The following is a 16,347-nucleotide window of genomic DNA, read 5'->3' as shown; positions in this document are numbered from 1 at the left end:
AAAGACAGGCTTTTTGGAGGTGGCTCGTGTCACTCCTTTGTCTTGTCTTCTGGGTGAATCCACTCTGTAGCAATAAAGAGACATAGTTCATCTGCTCTTTGCTTTCTTGTGTACCACCAAAAACATGGACTCAAGGGAATGAACTCAAAGAACTTAAATAATAAATGGGAATTTGACCGAAGCCATTTCAACCGAGACAGGCACATAAGGGGCACTGAGATCCGGGGCTAAGCCAGGCTGGCCTGCAGTCCCCAAGGAGTTGCCCAGAAGCCCCAGGCAAGCCTGTGCAACCTTTTGGGACTGGGACCCCTTCCACATCTGATGTGCATCCAAGAGACACAAGCAGCAGCCTGAGTAGCTGGGACATTTAACCTTTATTGACCACTTTAAATAAGCTGGGTATATATTACTAGCAATTATTAATAATAATAAAAAACACAAGAGTTCTGCATTCACCAGTGCATTATGCAGGAGGGAGGAAAGCCGGCTCCCACCCTTGCCGGGGGCCTGGCAGCCTGGCCATGCTGCCCACTGGCCCCATCCCCATGATGCCAGGATGGCACCTGGCCCCTCTGCCAGCACCCTGCCCCCAAACCTGTGTGGCAGGGAGTTGCGAGGCATTGTGCTGGCTCAGCACCCAGCCCTTGGCATTGGGCCGGCAGGGACAACCCCAGTGTTGGCAATCCTCCCCATGCACTGCCCATGGGCATTGCCCCTCTCCCGGCCCCCTGCCCACCTCTCCCCATGTCAGGGACTGGCTGTGCTCCCCATGCTTGTGGATACACATGGGTACATCCACCAGTCCCACAGGATCCCCAAATACACACATACACACGCTGACCTCTCTACCCCAACCCAGTCCCGCTCACCCACTGGGGTGCAGGGGACTCCCAGTTCTCCCAGAGGAGCAGGCTCACTGTACACCCCTCTGCAAGAGCAGGCAGAGGGGTGAGCCCTTGGAGAAAGGGGGTCCTGGATCCAGGGCTTGAGCCCTGGGGCCCCGCGGGGGACCAGCCCTGCCGCTTGGGGCAGTGCTTGGGTCAGGGGTGTTATTGCACTTCAGTCCCCAGAAGAGACCCAGCCCACCCCCAGGGCTTCCTGCAGAGCCCCAGGGCTGATCCTGGTGGGATGGGTGCCCAAGTGCCTGGGCAGCGCTGTGGCAGCTACAGCACATGGCACAGTGGCCGCTGCTGGTCACCAAGCACTGGGCAAGGACAGACCGTGGGGATGTGCCAGGCTCCTGCACTGCCCAGTGCTGCAGCTGCAGAGGGGTGTGAAGGGCAGCTGGATGCAGCCCCACTCCCCGGGATCCCCATCACTAGGACTGTGCCTCCGGCAGCTTCAGCCTGGGCTCAGCCAGCACTGGCGCCGGGGCTTTCTGGTGTTGGCCCCTGTCGTGGCAGAGGAGGCTCTTGGTCTCGGAGTTGAGGTTCTGGTAGCGGGGAGGGCTGGGAGCTGGCTGGTGGCAGATGGAGGCAAAGTTGAAGCTGAAGGGACTCACGCAGCAGCCAGGGCAGGGCAGCACCTCATCCTGCTCTGGCACGGCACCAGAGCTGTGCCCAGGCAGCATGGCTGAGCGCTCCGTTTGCTCCAGCGCCGCCCCACAGGTGATGCTAAGCTTGGAGGAGCCGTGCTCCAGCCCACTGCCCCAAGCCAGAGGTTTGCTGACCATCACATGGTTGTTGTTGAGGAGGAGCCTGCTGGGGGATTGTGTCTCCGGTTGCCAGGGCTCGGTGCCCAAGGACGCCGTGTGGATGAAGTTGCTGTTGGGGGGCAGCAGGGTGGGCTGCGGCAGCTCAGAGTTGTCGAGGCCGCGGGCCCTCTGCTTCTTTGCTCTGGAGCTGGGGCTGGAGGCTTGTCCCCAAGCTGGGGGAGAAAGGAGGGCAGAGGGCTGGGGGTTGTCAATGGGATGGGGGGACACCACATCCAGCGCCAGGCCCCCATGGTGGGGTAGCTCGGGAGAGGCGGGCAGAGAGTGGCACTTGCGGGGGCTGGTGGTGGGGGCTGAGAAGTCACACTGCACCTCCACCTCCACGGTGGGCTCGGGCGTTACAGGGGTGCTGAGCTCGAGCGGGGCGGCGGGCGGCAGGTCCAAGGTGAGCGAGATGACCGACTTGCTCGGCGTATCAAAGAGCTTGATCTTCCCCCCCTTCAGGTCCTCTCGCTGGGAGAAGGGGTTGACACGGGGGGACATCTCCTTGGACCTGGCCCCACTATTAGGCTCCAGCGGCTGCAGCTGGTCAGGTGATTTGGGGGAGAACACATCGGACTGGCTGCGGGACAGGCGCTGGTCCGGCTGCAGGTGCTGTGTCCCCAGCTCACGCAGGGGTGACTGCTTGGTGCAGCTGGCTGACATCCTGGCCACAGCTGGGCATGGGCACAGGAATGTGTCACCAGCTGCCAGCAGCTGTCCATGTAGGGTGCTACTGGGTGCTGGGCACACAACCACCCAGGGGTGCACCCTGAGGAAGGAACAGGGAACAATTCCATCCTGCATACCTCACACACCCCTGTCTCCTTCCCCTACAGCTGATGGGGTAGGACAGGACACCTCACATGCCCCCACTTTTGCACTCTGCTATGGCCTGTCCCCGGGGTGCCCACATACCGAGTGTGGCTGAGGTCTCAGGTGTAGGCAGGCTCTCCCCGATGCCGAAGAAGGTGGTCCCGGCACCCTCGGTGCCAAGCTGGTGCTGCAGGATGCTCTCCAGGCACTGTGTGATTTCCAGGAAGGAGGGGCGGGAGGTGGGTTCCATCTGTGAACAGGAGAGGTTCCCCATCAGGTCTGTGCCCTGCCCGAGCACTGCAGGGAGCCCTGCACAGCAAAGGCAGCTCCCTGCTCTCCCCATGAGCAGGCAAGGCAGCCTGTCCTGCCCAGCTGCCCTGGTGGGGAAGGGCCATGGAGGTGGGAATCTCACACTGCAGCAGTGAAAAGCCAGCTGGAGGAAGGCCGCTGGGCAGTCGATTCCCACCATAGTGCAGAAAGTAGTGACATCCAGACCAAAATCCTGCAACAGAGAAAGGAGGAAGAGTGAAGTTAGGTCCCCTGGGACACCATATGGCCCAGGGCACCTGAAATGGCCTGGTTCCCATCCCCATGCTGTGTGCCACCGAGGGCTGTGGACCTGGAAGCACCCCAAGTGGGGCACAGCAAGGGAACACCCTGGTGTCACCCCACACTGGGGTAAGGCTGGGGGATGCTGGTACACAGATGCCTCCTGCTCTTTGTCTCAATCCAACTGTCTGCTTCTCCCACCCAGGCTGACTATGGGCTCCAAGGACAGGTTACCAGCAGAGACTATCCCTCCTCAGCCAGCAAGTGGGACAGAGCACCTCTGCCCTGAGGTGTGGGGCAGCTCCTGCATATAGGGCTCTGCTCAACACAGGAGAATGGCTTCTCTTGTTTGGTGAAGCAATCCCAGCCCTGGTGCTGCTGCCCACCACTCTCCCTACCCGTTACCATCCCAAAGAGTCACCTCAGTGCGGGGCAGGTAGTCGGGGTCAGCTGGCACACGAGCGATGGTCTCACACAGGATGATGCCGTATGCAAACACATCGACCTGCAGAGAGTGGGGAGTCACAGGAGTGCCCCATGGCCCCGATGTGCCCACTATTCTGCAAAGCCACAGCCCTCCTCCTCCCTGCAGAGCCACACCAGGGGCTCTGGAAGCCCAGTTCCTTCCCTCTAGGTGTAAAAATGTCGCTAGGGCTGCAAATTCTGCAAACCATTGGCAGCACAAGCCTGGGTAAAGCCCCACGCAAGGCAGCCACAGAGCCTCACCTTCTCATTGTAGATCTCCCCACGCAGCACCTCGGGTGCCATCCAGTACGGGGAGCCCACCACGGCCAGCGGCTCCTTCTCGCTGCCCTCACTGGGGGACATGGTGGAGTATGAGGGGCTGCATCAGTCCCCCGTCTGTCCAACCTCCTCACGCTCCACTGCTGCAGCCCAAATCACCGTCTCCATCTCCCTTCCTGGACTAACCCTCCACCACGAGCCCCACAAACTCATCTCTCTCCAGCCACACCACACAAGGCTTCATCCCCTTCTAGCCCACCCCAAATGTGTCCATCTGCCCCACAAGTCCCCACTGCTGTGGACCACCCCACTACCCCTTATCCCTATCCTTTTAGCTGCATCCCAAATATCCACCCCTCCCCAGCTCCTGCTGCAAGTGGCATGGAAACCCCCCACTCCAGGGATGGGCCAGATAGGTGGATGCTTTCCACGCACCTGTAGGTGGGGATCTTCTCCGCCAAGCCGAAGTCACCCACCACAGCTGTGTAGCCATTGGCCTCGCAGCGCACCAGGCAGTTCTGGGGGCACAGGAGGACCCCTGTCACACCAACTGCACCAGCCTTGCCTCACCAGCCACTGCTCCCAGGATGCCCGGGCACAGCGCAGCCTCCTGCTCCCCAGCCAGCCATGGCTGGGGCAGCCACGTGGGTGTGGGACAAGGGCAATTGGAGCACCCTGTACCTTGGAGGTGAGGTCGCGGTGGAAGATGCCCTTGGAGTGCAGGTAGTGTAGGCCACAGGCAATGTCGCGGGCCAGCTTGACACGCGCGGACCAGGAGAGGGGCACAGGGCTGTCCAGCAGCTGTTCCAGGTTCCCACCGTTGATGTACTGATGGAAAGAGCCGGTCCACTGCATCACTGCATCCCCCCTCCCATAATGCTGGGTGCCCATCTCTCATCTTAATGCATCTTCCAACCACCCCACAGCACAGCCTCCCAGTAGACCTTGCCCTGTACATGTGCCACAGGCCAAGAGTGTATTCCCACAGGGAACTGTCCCGTCACATTGTCATATTGTCCCATCCCCATACTTACAGGAATCCCAAGATTCATGGCTATTGCCACATTCTTACCTCTGTCAGTGCGTGCAGCTGTCCCTGGTGCACACACACCCCCATGAACCTGTGAGATAGAGGGGACCTGAGGGTGGCCGCAGCAGGGACCAGCCCCAGGAGCTAATCCAGCATCAGCAGTAGCTCCAAACCCCCAGGCTAGGGAAAAGGGGCGCAATGGTGCCAGCAGCAGGGGAGCAGGTCCTACCTGAGGATGTTGGGGTGCGAGAGGCGCTTCATCAGCTGCACCTCCTTCAGCATGTTGCCCCGGTTGCTGGTCAGCTTGTTCATCTTCAGCACCATGATCTGCCCTGACTGGCGGTGCCGCACCTGGAGAGGGGTGTCGAGGAGGTTGAGTCCTACAACCCCCCTGCACCAGACTGCACCCAGCTTCCACCCCAGTCCTAGAGGCAGGAGCTAAGCACCCCACATACCCAAGGCACAGGGCAACCCAGGGACCACTGGGGCTAGGGAGGGCTCTCTCAGCACAGCAGCACCCTGAGGACTCCCAGTACCAATGACACATCCACATCCTTCCAGGGTACCTTGTTTGTGACATTGCCATGACCTCCCAGAGGGGCAACAACAGCCCCCATAAGCTGTGATCCCAGCCCTACTGCAAGAACAGGCATGTGCAGGATCGGAGTGCACCAGGAAGGGCTTTTTTGGGTCAGCACCACACAGCCAGACCCTACCAACATGGGGTGGAGAACAGAGGGGACACATTGCCCCTCCACACCAGCCCCAGGGGTGGCCAATGCTGCCCTAGTGCTTGACCCCAGTCTGGCAGGTCACAGCGCTCAAAGGAGCTGTATATTTAGCTGGCCCCAGCCCGATGCTGTCATGCGAGCTGGGGGCCTGGTCCCCCGCCAAGAACAGCAGCTGGAGCATGGCCAAGCACGGACACCCCGTGCATCTGCAGCTCCCTGGCATGTGCAGGACAAGGGAAGAACACGGGATACCCTGACCCAGCACTGTGCTGGGGGGGCCAAACTAGTGCTGAGGGTCCCCTTCTGAGCAGCTGCTGGGGGTGGGATGTGCCCCCACCCTGGAGTAGCAGCTGATCAGGGGGACATCCCAGTGTATCCCAGCTGCCCCCTAGCACACATGGAGCCGTGCACGGAGGCGCAAGCATTCCTCGGCACTGCCGTCAGCTCCCTGCTCTTCTCCTTTTTAGTCAATGCTGGTTGAGGCTGCTGTGCTGGTGCCAGCCCATGGCCAGCCTCACAACACCCCTCACCTCAGGCATTGCCTCCACAGGCAAAACATGGGCAATTGGCAGGAGGCAGGAACTCCAGCACCCCACATCCTGCTCACAGCCTGGCCCCATCACAATGGGGGAGGCTGGCACCCTGGGCCTGCCAGAGCTCTCTTCCTACACCATAGCTGGCATTGCTTCAGCGAGCAGTTGTCTGGGGTGTACACCACGATGGGGATCTATCCCACACCAAATACCCAGGGGATGGGCATTAGCTCCCCTCTACCAAAGGGCCTGGGGGAAATGAGTGCTTTGTGAAGATGCCTCTACACCTCCGTGTGCACCAGGGCCAAACCAGCCCCAGGAAGGGTGGGAAGTGAGAGACAATGGCCACGCCAGTGCCCTGCCACCATCAGCTCATTGAGTGCATGGAGAGGCTCTGAATAATTCAGCAGGCACCTGCCTGAGGGCACCGTGCTCCAGTTACACCTGCTCACCTCCAGCCAGCCCTGGCCAGCCACCTGGCACCCTTGACCCAGGGACAGGGGCCACCTGGCAGCAGAGATCAGGATGGACCCTGGATGAGTGAGAAGGGGACATTTCAGACACCTGGCACTGTGCACCCCCATCCTGGCACCCCACATGCTGCAGGGAGAAGGGAGGGTGCACTTCCCCACGGCTCCTCCTTGCTGAGCACCGGGCATGCTGAGCTCTTGGGCTCAGGGAGAGCGTGTCACAGGATGATGGTACAGTGTCTGCTGTGCAGAACACCCAGAGTACCTCATGAAATGGCACTCCAGGTCCTCCCTGTGCCCGCTGCCCCGCCCACCCCACTAGTGCCCTGCAGCACCTGGCACTGCTACAAGCCCCATCCTGGTGCCCTAGGGCTTCTTGGCCACACCTGGATCCAGGGCAAGGGATACCCTCACCCTATCCCCACCACTGCTGCCTTCCCTCCACCCCATCCCTCTCTGTGGGGCAGCTGGGGGCAGCACCAGACACAGAAACCAGGCTCCCAGACAGGAGCAGGCTTTAAGGAGGGGGCGTGCCTGACCACAGCGGGGTGGGCAGAGTTTCCCTCGGTTCTTCCAACTCTCCACAGGAACTAAGGAAGCCAGAGCCTGGATAAGGCCAGCAGGACCCCCAGCCTTGCCAAGTCTCTGGTGCTTGGTGCCCAGCAAAACACATCACTCCTGACCCAGCTCTCCTGGCAGCAGTGCTTTCTTCCCTTCCCACGCCATGTGGGGCTGGCAGGACTGGCTCGGTCAGTTTGGCTGCCACTGGCAGCTGCCAGACGGCAGGACCCGGCTCAGTGGCGCGGGCAGGCTCATGCCCGCCGGGACGGTTGTGGGCGGCAAGGCTCCCGGCGCCACGTGCCCACGCTGGGAATGCCCTGTGGCATGCACAGCACTGGCACTTGATGGCCATGTGCCCTGGGCCTGGCCGGCTCTCCCTCAAGCAGCAGCGTCCCCGCATCAGGGAGCAGCGTCTGAGTGGGCAGCAGCTCAGCCCTGCACAGCGAGGATGCGCCCGTGGCTTAATTCCTCATTAAAAAACCACCTGCCGTTGGAATAGGCTGGGTGAGGTCTGAGTGCAGCCACGTGGTGTCCGATACCTTAAGACTGGAGAGGGGGCGAAGGAAAGGTGTGGTGAAAGCCCCTTCTTCAGGAATTATCCCAGGCATCCCAGGAGCCCCTGGTCAGCACAGCCCTGCCTTGATGTCCTTCTCTGTGACTCCATTCCAAGGGTCATTCATTCCACTCCAGGAGCCACACACCCATGAGGCATAACATCCTTGAGGGTGTCCAGTACCCTGAGCTCACTTGTGAGACCCTGTCCTGCCACCTTTCCTGAATGCTTCATGGCTCAAGTTCAGCCCATACCTGGGACAGCAGGGAAGAAGTTATGCTCCCTTGGCCTTCCCATGGCATCCCACATGCGCTGGCCAGTTTACCCAGTCTGTCCAGGTGCTAGTACCAGCCCAGCGTCCTGCCTGCCCTCTGGAAGCAGGAGTAGTAGAGAAGTGCGCAAGCCACAACCCCAGTGGGGACAAAGTGCCTCACTAAGGGAGTTTCCTCCCTCTCTGACATCCAGGGAAGGCAGCAGGCAGCAGAGCCTCCCTGTGCAGGACCAGGACGGCGTCCCCTCTTGCCTCTCTCATGCACTCTGGCATGGTGCCCAGGAATCCCAGCACATTCCCCAGAGCTGAGCTCAGCCGGGCAGCAGTGCTGGGCTGCAGGGGGAGAACAAGCCACTTTGTCCCCCACCCAGGAAAAAGGCAAGACCTTGCCCCTCACCGATGCTCCCTGCCATCCCACACGGCCTGTCCATTGGGCACTTCATTGGGTACCGTGGCTGAGCTGGGGTGCCGTGGCATGTTGGGTCCCCATCCCATCTGTCGCCAGCATGCCGGGCTGGGGGATGGGACAAGCTGGCTGCGGCCCCAGCCTGGGCACAAGGGATCTGAGCTCTTTTAACAGCGGAAATTAGAGTCTTATTTAAAGAGCATGCTAATCAGAGCAAGCAGACGGCCTGCTCCCTCCCCACAGCCGGCACTCCCGTCTAGACACGGGGAAAAGCTCCCCTGGCACCTCCCCACCCAGAGGTCTCAGCAGCCAGAGCCCCCTGCACCCTGCGCTGGGGACAGGCTGGCACACGTTCCCACTCTCTGCATGTTCCCTTGCTCCCTGCCCCACACAGGCAAGGCACAGTCATGTAGGGACACCATCCTGTACCCCTCACCCAGGACAGTCCTGCAGAGAAAGACAGAAGGGCAGGTAAGGGAGCTGGCAATGCCACTGGTGATCTCACTGCTACTCGCAACAGCTGCAGGAGCTTCTGGGAATCCCAATAACACAACTGGGTGGGATTGGAAAACCTGCTCATCGCAAGGAAAAGGCAGAATCAGTCATGACAGACTTACTCCAAGGAACTGAAAGAGTCAGTGCACACAGCACCTGCTCCTGGAGAAAGTTTGAACATCAGCAGCCCCCACCTCCTGTGCTCCCAGGAGCGGCACCATGGGCACACCAGGAGCTGGGGCAGTGCAGGTGTCGCATTGTGGCGGCAAATTATTGCCAGCCCTCACTGGCAAGCTGAGAGAACACCCCGTGACAGAGCAGGAGAGGTGCCGGCAGGTCTCCAGCCAGTCAGCACAACACATTTCCAGTGCCCGGGACTTCTGAGTGGCGATAGCGGGGCCAGGGCTGCTCCTGGCCTTGCCACAGCTGGCTGACCTTGGTAAATTCACCTCCTCCCTGTCTGCCTTAGTTTACCCATCTGTGTCACGCTGCTTCACTCTATTCCCTAAAACAAGACAGATGAAGGCCATCTGATAAGAGGGAGGGAGTTGTGCTGTTAGTCGCACTGGAAAATTGGGACTAAATAGAAAATCCCAAAGGTTGGAGGGGAAGTGACCAGAGATGGGTGGGTTACAGTGATGCCAAAATCCTCTCCTGAGTTCTGTTGATGCTGAGAGCTGCTAATCCACACAGACACATACACACACATACACACACACACGCACAAGGTACCGTGGAAACGGGATGCTGGGCAGAGCACCACCATAGGGCTGCACCTTGGGAAGCAGCGTCTCCAAGAAGATGTGCAACATCAGGGCATAAGGTGCAGATTTGGATGAGTGAAGACCTCTGGATACAGCCCCTAGGATGCTGCCCACAGCCCCTGTATCTGCTGCAGACAGCACTCAGGAAGGTAAGAGAGAGATGTGAGGAAGAGATGCAACAGTAGTTTAAGGGCTGAAGAAAATGCCTGGCACAAACACACCTGGCTCCATCTGCTCAGTCTATTGGAAATGGAGAGGTGGCTTCCTGCAATGTCTGTGTATCTGAGAAAATGGGGGGGCTGGTGACTCTGAAGGCACACAAGGAAAGGCAATGAGAACCAGGTGCTCCAGAGGCAAACAGCCCTGCTCTGCAGCACAGTGGGGAACTATGAACAAGCACCATGAAAAAGGGCAGCTTCTCATCACTGGTGTATCTTGTTTGCTCTGGACAGCCTTCCTGAAAAAAGTGCTTGGCCGGAGCAGGATAAGGTTCAGCGGAGGGACTAACTTGGTTGCACACCAGGGTACAGCTACCTGCAGAGGGGCAGAGATTTCCAGGTCCCCTCCCTGTCCCTCACGCCCACCAAGGCTGGAATGAGGCAGGATCCAGTAACCATACACTGGAGGGAGATTCAAGTGCCCACAGCCTTGGAAAGCTACAGCAGGAACAAGAGAGGTGAGAGGAAAATGGGTACTGAGCTGCCCTGCCAAGCTCCATCCCTCTCGCAAGCTCAGGTGGCTAAACCCTAGCTGAGATCCCAGGCCTGTCCCACCATCCTGCTGAGCTCTTGGACTCAACCCACTGCATGAGTACAAAGCCCCATCTGGCCCCCTCCTGCCCCTACTTCCTCGCCACCATGCACACACATTGACTCCTGCTCCTGATTATGCTCGTGCCCCTCAACCTCTGCCAGTCCCCCAAATCCTACATGCAAGTGACCCCACAAGAACATGAACGACATGTGGGAGAAGGAGCATTTTGTGGCTCCCACAGAGCCCGAGGGAAAAACCAGCGAGGCAAGAAGAGACCATGGCCTGGCTGAGACACGGGAGCATCCATTATTAAAGAGCCGTATGCACGCCTGACATTATTAAATGCCTCCCTCCGCTTCGAAGTGCTGCCGTGTGCTCCAAGCCAGAGATCAATAGCAGGAACCCAGCCAGCAGAGAGGTCGTGGCTCAGCGGGGAGCTCCAGGAGGGAGCATGGAGGAGAGGGACCCCTCTGCACACCTTCCATGGTCCCTTGCAGGACACCTCTCCAGTGGCTGCAGAAGAGCCGGCTCCCAGGGTCTCCCTGCTGAGCGGTGGCAGGGCTGGAGAGGGATCCCAGGGTCCTGCTGGGATGTGGATGCCCAGCTGTGCTGCATGTGTGAGCGTGGTCCCATGCAAGACACAAGTGCACTGCTGCTGCGACCCCAGTGACTGTGGTGAGGGGTGGTGGGGGTTGTGCCCAGCCCGCAGCTGCTCTTTGAGGGGCATGAAGCCACTGGAAGCACTGCTTAAAGGCTTAGGGCACCTCAAGTGATGCCGAGGCTGAAAACAACACATGCACACACCTCCCCTCTGACGGGAGAGGTGGCAGTGGCATCCTGGCAAGGCACAACCCCTCAGCCCTGGCAGCAGTGTGTGTGGGCTGGCAGAGTACTGTCACCACGCACCTCTGCCACACTGTTGGGACCCTGAGCTCCCCATCAGAACTCATACACCCCCAACCAGAGTGTGGGCCACACACAGGCGTCCCCACCCTGACAGTCCCAGAGAGGCTGGAGGACAAAGGCAGCTCTAGAGTCCCAGCCGGGGGCTGGCCCTGTGCTGTTCTATGGCATCACAGCCCTCTCCCACAGCTAGACACCTTCGTGAGGCTCTGGTGGGGCACCCGGCACATCCACCTGCCCAGCGCTCGCTGGAGCAGGCCTGGCAACGCCGGACATCACCTTGGAGTGGCTGCGAACGCTGCCTGGATCCCCTGCCCAGGCACACCCTGGGCCCGGCGGGGTCGGGTCTCCAGGCTTTTGACAGAGGTCCCTGGGCCTGCGAATGTCCGTCATCCCACCCTTGTTCCGACCCCCTGGCCCCCCCCGCAACCCACGGCGCAGCGCCTGGGAGCGCTCAGCCTCCCCGGCTGTAAACAGAGCCGGCGCTCCCCTCCCCCTGCCCGGAGGGATGGAGCCCCAACGCCCCGGCCGGGACGGCGCTCCCGGGAGGCTCCCCGAGTCTCCACCGCACGGCACCGCCTCGCACACCCCCCGGCCTCGCCGGCCGCCGGGGCTGCAGGGGGGGCACACAGACCCCCGCCGAGGGCGCGGCCGGGCGCCGCGCTCCCGCGGGATGCCCGATCCCGGCGGGATGCCCCCGCGGACCGCCACCGCCGCTCCCGTCCCGCACACCTTGAAGACCTCGGAGAAGAAGCCGGCCCCGATCTTCTCGCAGTAGAAGTCGTCGATGCGCGCCAGGGTGGAGACGGCGCTGCGCAGCGCCCGGTACGAGGAGGGCCGCAGCCGCCCGCAGCCCGGCCATGGCCCCGCCGCCTCCCCTTCGCCCTCGCTGGGCCGCCGCGGCAGCTTCTCCCACTCCATGTCGGTCCCGCCGAGCACCCCCACCACCATTCACATCCCCGCCCGGGCGGCCCCGCGGCCGGGACGCCACCGCCCTCCCGGCGCCCGCGGCGATGCTACAGGCGGCGGCGGCGGAGCGGGGCGGGCGGCGCGCCGGGGCGCTCCGCGCTCATGGCCCGGCGGCGGCGCCCCCACGACCCCCGGCGCGGCCCGGCGCTGCGCCTACACCGCCCCGAGCGCTGGCACCGGCGGGGCGGAGCCGGGGAGGGGACAGCTTTTAACTCCTTGGGACCCGCCGCCCCGCCGGAGACACCTCCCCGCCCGCCCCGCCCCGCCCCGGCGGGCAGAGCCGGGTCCCGTCCGCTCTTGTGTTCGCGTCCGCCAGCAGAAGCTCCCGGTCGGTGCCGAGCGGGCATCTCCCTGGCGCCAGGGGGAGGTGTGAGGTCCCGGGGCACGGTTTGGGCAGACTCCATGGACAAAGGAGTCTGACCGTCCCCTATCTTTGGGTGGGCCCTGCAGGCGTGAGAGTCTTCCTCCCCTGGGTCCCACCAGGATGCACACCGTAAATGCGGGACTTACTTTCTCCCCTGGGCCCTGCCTGGATGCCCCTTGTAGCTGCGGGACTCTCTTTGTCCTGATAACACCCAGTCCCTGATGGATGGACAAAAGCTGTGGGTATCTGATCTGATCTCCCCATATATTCAGCCCCACTCCATACAGTGTCGTGAGTCCAGTTCTCCCATACAAGCAGCTGGTGCCAGGACAAGCCCCACTCATCAGGGGCTCGAACAGGCTCATACAGGCTCGTACGGGCTCGTATTTCTCCACACAGCCATCACCGTGCTGGATGAATGCTGTGGCTGTGGGTCTCTGATTCTCCCTGTGCACCCACCCCAGCCTGGATGGTGTTCTGGTGCTGGTGGGATCTGTACTCTGGAGCAGGGAAGTGCTCAGTACGCCCAGTGAAAGCATGCCCAGTGCCTGTTGCAGCCCTTCGCATTCCTCCTGTTCATGGTATCTTCCACTTCTCCCGTTTCCTCCTCCTTCCTGCTCTCCCCCCAGGCCTTTTGCCTGCTCTGAGGCTCATCTGTCCCGTCCTTCTTGCCCAGGGACTCTCTGCAGCTGGATCTGCCCTTGCTCAGTCTCACACATTTTGCTGATGCTTTCCTTGGCATCCACCTGACTGTGCTGGCCCAGCCCTGCCCCAGCCACCTCCCTGGCTGCTGACACAACCCTGACTCCTCAGCTCCCCCCAAACTGCCCTGCTCCACAGCTGTTTCCCTGTGTCGTAGGACTGGCTCCACATGCCCTGCACCGCTCTAGCTGCTTTCCCTGCTGGCAAAAGCAGCCACATAGAGTATCTCCATTTTTTTGGCTAGCGCTCAACTCCAGGTACCACCAAGCACAGCAAAAACACCATGGACCATGAACCCTGGGTTTTCCTCCTTGTCCCAGAAGGTAGAATAACCCTGTGGGCTAGAGCAGGGAAACTGAGCCTCTAACTTATTTATAGTGGGAACAGCACCCTGCCCCACCCCACTAGAAATTCATGGTATTTCTACTCTTCCTGGTCGGCAGAAGGGAGTGGGATTGTGCAGAGCAAGTGTCCTACATGTAGGAAGGCAGAGCCTGGCAACAGGTCTCTGCCAGTCCCAATCTCACAGGGTCTGAGCCATCCCTTGCCTCACCAATACTGCTCCAGCCTGCCAGAGTGATGGATGGTATGTGCCAGGGAGGCTGTTGCAGCCATGGGGTTACCATGCTGTGAAACAGGCCACATTCTAGGGTTTCCCAGGCCTCAGCAGCCTGACACAATGACAGGAGCAGCTTCATGGGTGAGAGACCAGCATGTGCCTGTGGGGGTAGGAGGATGCAGCCTGTGCCCTCCCACCCTGGAAGCCAGCTGGCTGCCTTTCCTGCCTGCCTGGGCTCAGCCCTGAAACCTGCTGCACCCACAGCCCAGTGACCAGCTCCTCAGTGGTGTGGGAAGCCACTCAGAGGAGCAAAGCCAGCTCAGCTGGGGCAACGAGGAGAGCCTCTCCCTGTCAGTTAAGTGCAGCAGCCCCCTGAGGGTCAAGGCAGAGCTGCAGAGATGGGGAATCCTGGTAAGGCATCTTGCAGAGAGAAACTCAGGACCACTGCCTGTTCAGAGCTCCTGCTGCTCACAAGTGACTGGGTTTACATCCAATTAAGTTGTAATGGATAAATTAAAGCCCTGGAGATAGCTCTGACTGTGGAAATTACTGCTGCAGGATTTGCAGTCCCTTCTCTCATCAGCTTTGTTAACTCTACTGTGCTATTTCCACCACGCTCTGCTCCTGCCTGACACAGCAGGGCTGAACTGAGACATGGCTAAAAGTCTCCAGTGCCCCAAATCCCTCCCATGGTGCAGACAAGTACACTCTGGGCAGCTGGATGCAAAGTCAGGTTGGGCTGATCCTGCAGCAAACCCTGAATTAAGCTCCTCAATCCCTGGTGAGGAAGAGCGGAAAGGAGGTCTCCCTGGCTGTGCTTTGCTCACATGGATCTGCAGGGGGGAGGGGAAGGGGGCTTTGTCCTCTTTGCCCTTCTCCTTCTGGGCTCTGCACCCTTCCTCTCTCACGGGAAGAAGGCTCAGGAATTAATAAACATCTTCACCCTGCCTTCTGGGAATGGTGCATCACCCAGGCAGAGCAGGGTCTCTGGGGTGGACTGTGCACATGGGTGTGTCCTGTAGGGTCTCTGGCAGGCACTGTGCTGAGCTATGCATGCCCTCACCGGCCTTTCCCGACACATTGCTGTGCTGCTTCTGAGTTCCTCCCTGCAGCAACAGCAAACCAAAGGGCAGAGATGAACCACGGTGAAGGCTCTTACTGCCCTGCTGTCACACTTCAACCACAGACAGCAACTAGTGAGCAATAACTGAAACATCTCTGTGTTATCAACTTTATTCCCATGCTGAATCCAAAACACAGCACTGAAACGGCAGCTAGGGAGAAAACAAATTCTATCACAGACAAAACCAGGACACCTGCACTCCTGCAACTGGCGCCACAGGTCACGGGTACTGCTTCGTCCAAGACCAGTCCCAGGCCTGCTCCGATAAGGGCCTGCTTGTCCCATCACTGCAGCCAGACCAGGTTCTTGGCAGAGCAGGGGCGAGAGCCTTTAAATAGCCTAGGGAGGCTGGAGCTGGAGAAGCGCAGGGGTGCCCTCTGAGGATCAGGGCACACTACAGCTGTGGTGTGGCCAGGCTGTGGGCAGGGCTGTGAAGGATTCCGGGGGGTTCCACACAGAAAACCTGGTCCTTACTGCACCCCCCTCTATTCCACACCAGCACCCGTGGCACTGCTGTCCTTGCAGGTTGGGATCAGCCAACAGCAACCCATCCTGACCAAAGGCTTGCGCTGCTCAGAGCCCTGGAGCCAAAACTGTTGCAGTCCCCTCCTCTGCACCCATGTATGAGATCCCACCCATACCTGAGGCTCCTTCTCTGCAAATACTCTGGAAAATTAATGACTGCTGCTGTGGGGTTCAGGTACAGCTACAGGAAGTATGTGAAGCTGTGCCAGAACAGGTACCAGGCTTCATTGCAGGAGGATTTTCTAGCCTGGAGGGACTGTACAAACACAGAGACGGGCAGGACAAAGAGCATCAACTGGCTCAAATGTCTCCCTTTGGTGCTCGCCTCCAGAATGCGGGTGCAGTCTCTTGGTCCCAGGTGTTCTCTCTCCTCTTGTCCCAGAAAACCTCCGCTCTTTTCCCACGTTAACACACATCACCCAGCAGATCTGTGCACCTGCCCACCATGTCCTGAATGTTCCCTCCCTCCTCCATGAGATGACTGGTCCCTGATAAACATCTCCCACTTCTTCCCTGTAAGAAACACGAAAGAGGGGCACAGCAGGGGCTGTTACAACCTGTTAGAAGGCCTGGTCAATTTGAGGAGCCTGGAGCACATGGGATAAAGTCCCAGCCCCAGCCTGGTGGTGCCCAACAGCACACAGCACAGGTGATGCAGTGAGACTACATTTCCCAGAGCACTGTGTGCTGCTGAGCCCGACAGGGCCATGCATGTTCCACAGCCAGCACCATGGCTGCAGGCTGCAGCAGCCCATGTCCAGCTGCCAGCAGGGTCTGGTAAGGTCCTTGCTGTGCAGGCATATTGCTGTGCCCCTATTCCCTCCCTGTCACTCCAA

At 60.1% G+C, this 16,347-nt stretch overlaps 1 protein-coding gene across 1 annotated transcript; it reads right to left on the bottom strand.

Moving 5' to 3' along the window:
* Window positions 1-355: 355 nt before the first annotated feature.
* On the bottom strand, window positions 356-12,244 carry TESK1 (testis associated actin remodelling kinase 1). The gene is made up of 10 exons (XM_032676667.1): window positions 12,002-12,244; window positions 5,059-5,180; window positions 4,872-4,920; window positions 4,481-4,627; window positions 4,235-4,317; window positions 3,782-3,872; window positions 3,477-3,560; window positions 2,919-3,008; window positions 2,609-2,756; window positions 356-2,367 (listed from the first exon to the last, which is right to left on the bottom strand). The coding sequence occupies exons 1-10, from the start codon at window positions 12,218-12,220 to the stop codon at window positions 1,319-1,321; spliced, it is 2,082 nt and encodes a 693-aa protein (XP_032532558.1). The 5' UTR covers window positions 12,221-12,244; the 3' UTR covers window positions 356-1,318.
* Window positions 12,245-16,347: the final 4,103 nt, after the last annotated feature.

Source organism: Chiroxiphia lanceolata, chromosome Z (genome assembly GCF_009829145.1).
Source record: "Chiroxiphia lanceolata isolate bChiLan1 chromosome Z, bChiLan1.pri, whole genome shotgun sequence".
In the NCBI taxonomy this organism is placed as follows: domain Eukaryota; kingdom Metazoa; phylum Chordata; class Aves; order Passeriformes; family Pipridae; genus Chiroxiphia; species Chiroxiphia lanceolata.
The sequence above is the reverse complement of the archived record's forward strand: the minus strand, read 5'-3'. Positions and strand labels throughout refer to the sequence as shown.

Bases quoted from the DNA above. Each gene is read 5' to 3' on its own strand.
- TESK1 (XM_032676667.1), bottom strand. From the start codon at position 12,220: ATGGTGGTGGGGGTGCTCGGCGGGACCGACATGGAGTGGGAGAAGCTG. The intron at 4,921-5,058 runs GTAGGACCTGCT...TCTATCTCACAG, and splicing joins TCGCACCCCAACATCCTCAG to GTTCATGGGGGTGTGTGTGC. The intron at 3,009-3,476 runs GTGACTCTTTGG...TCTCTGTTGCAG, and splicing joins ACTACCTGCCCCGCACTGAG to GATTTTGGTCTGGATGTCAC.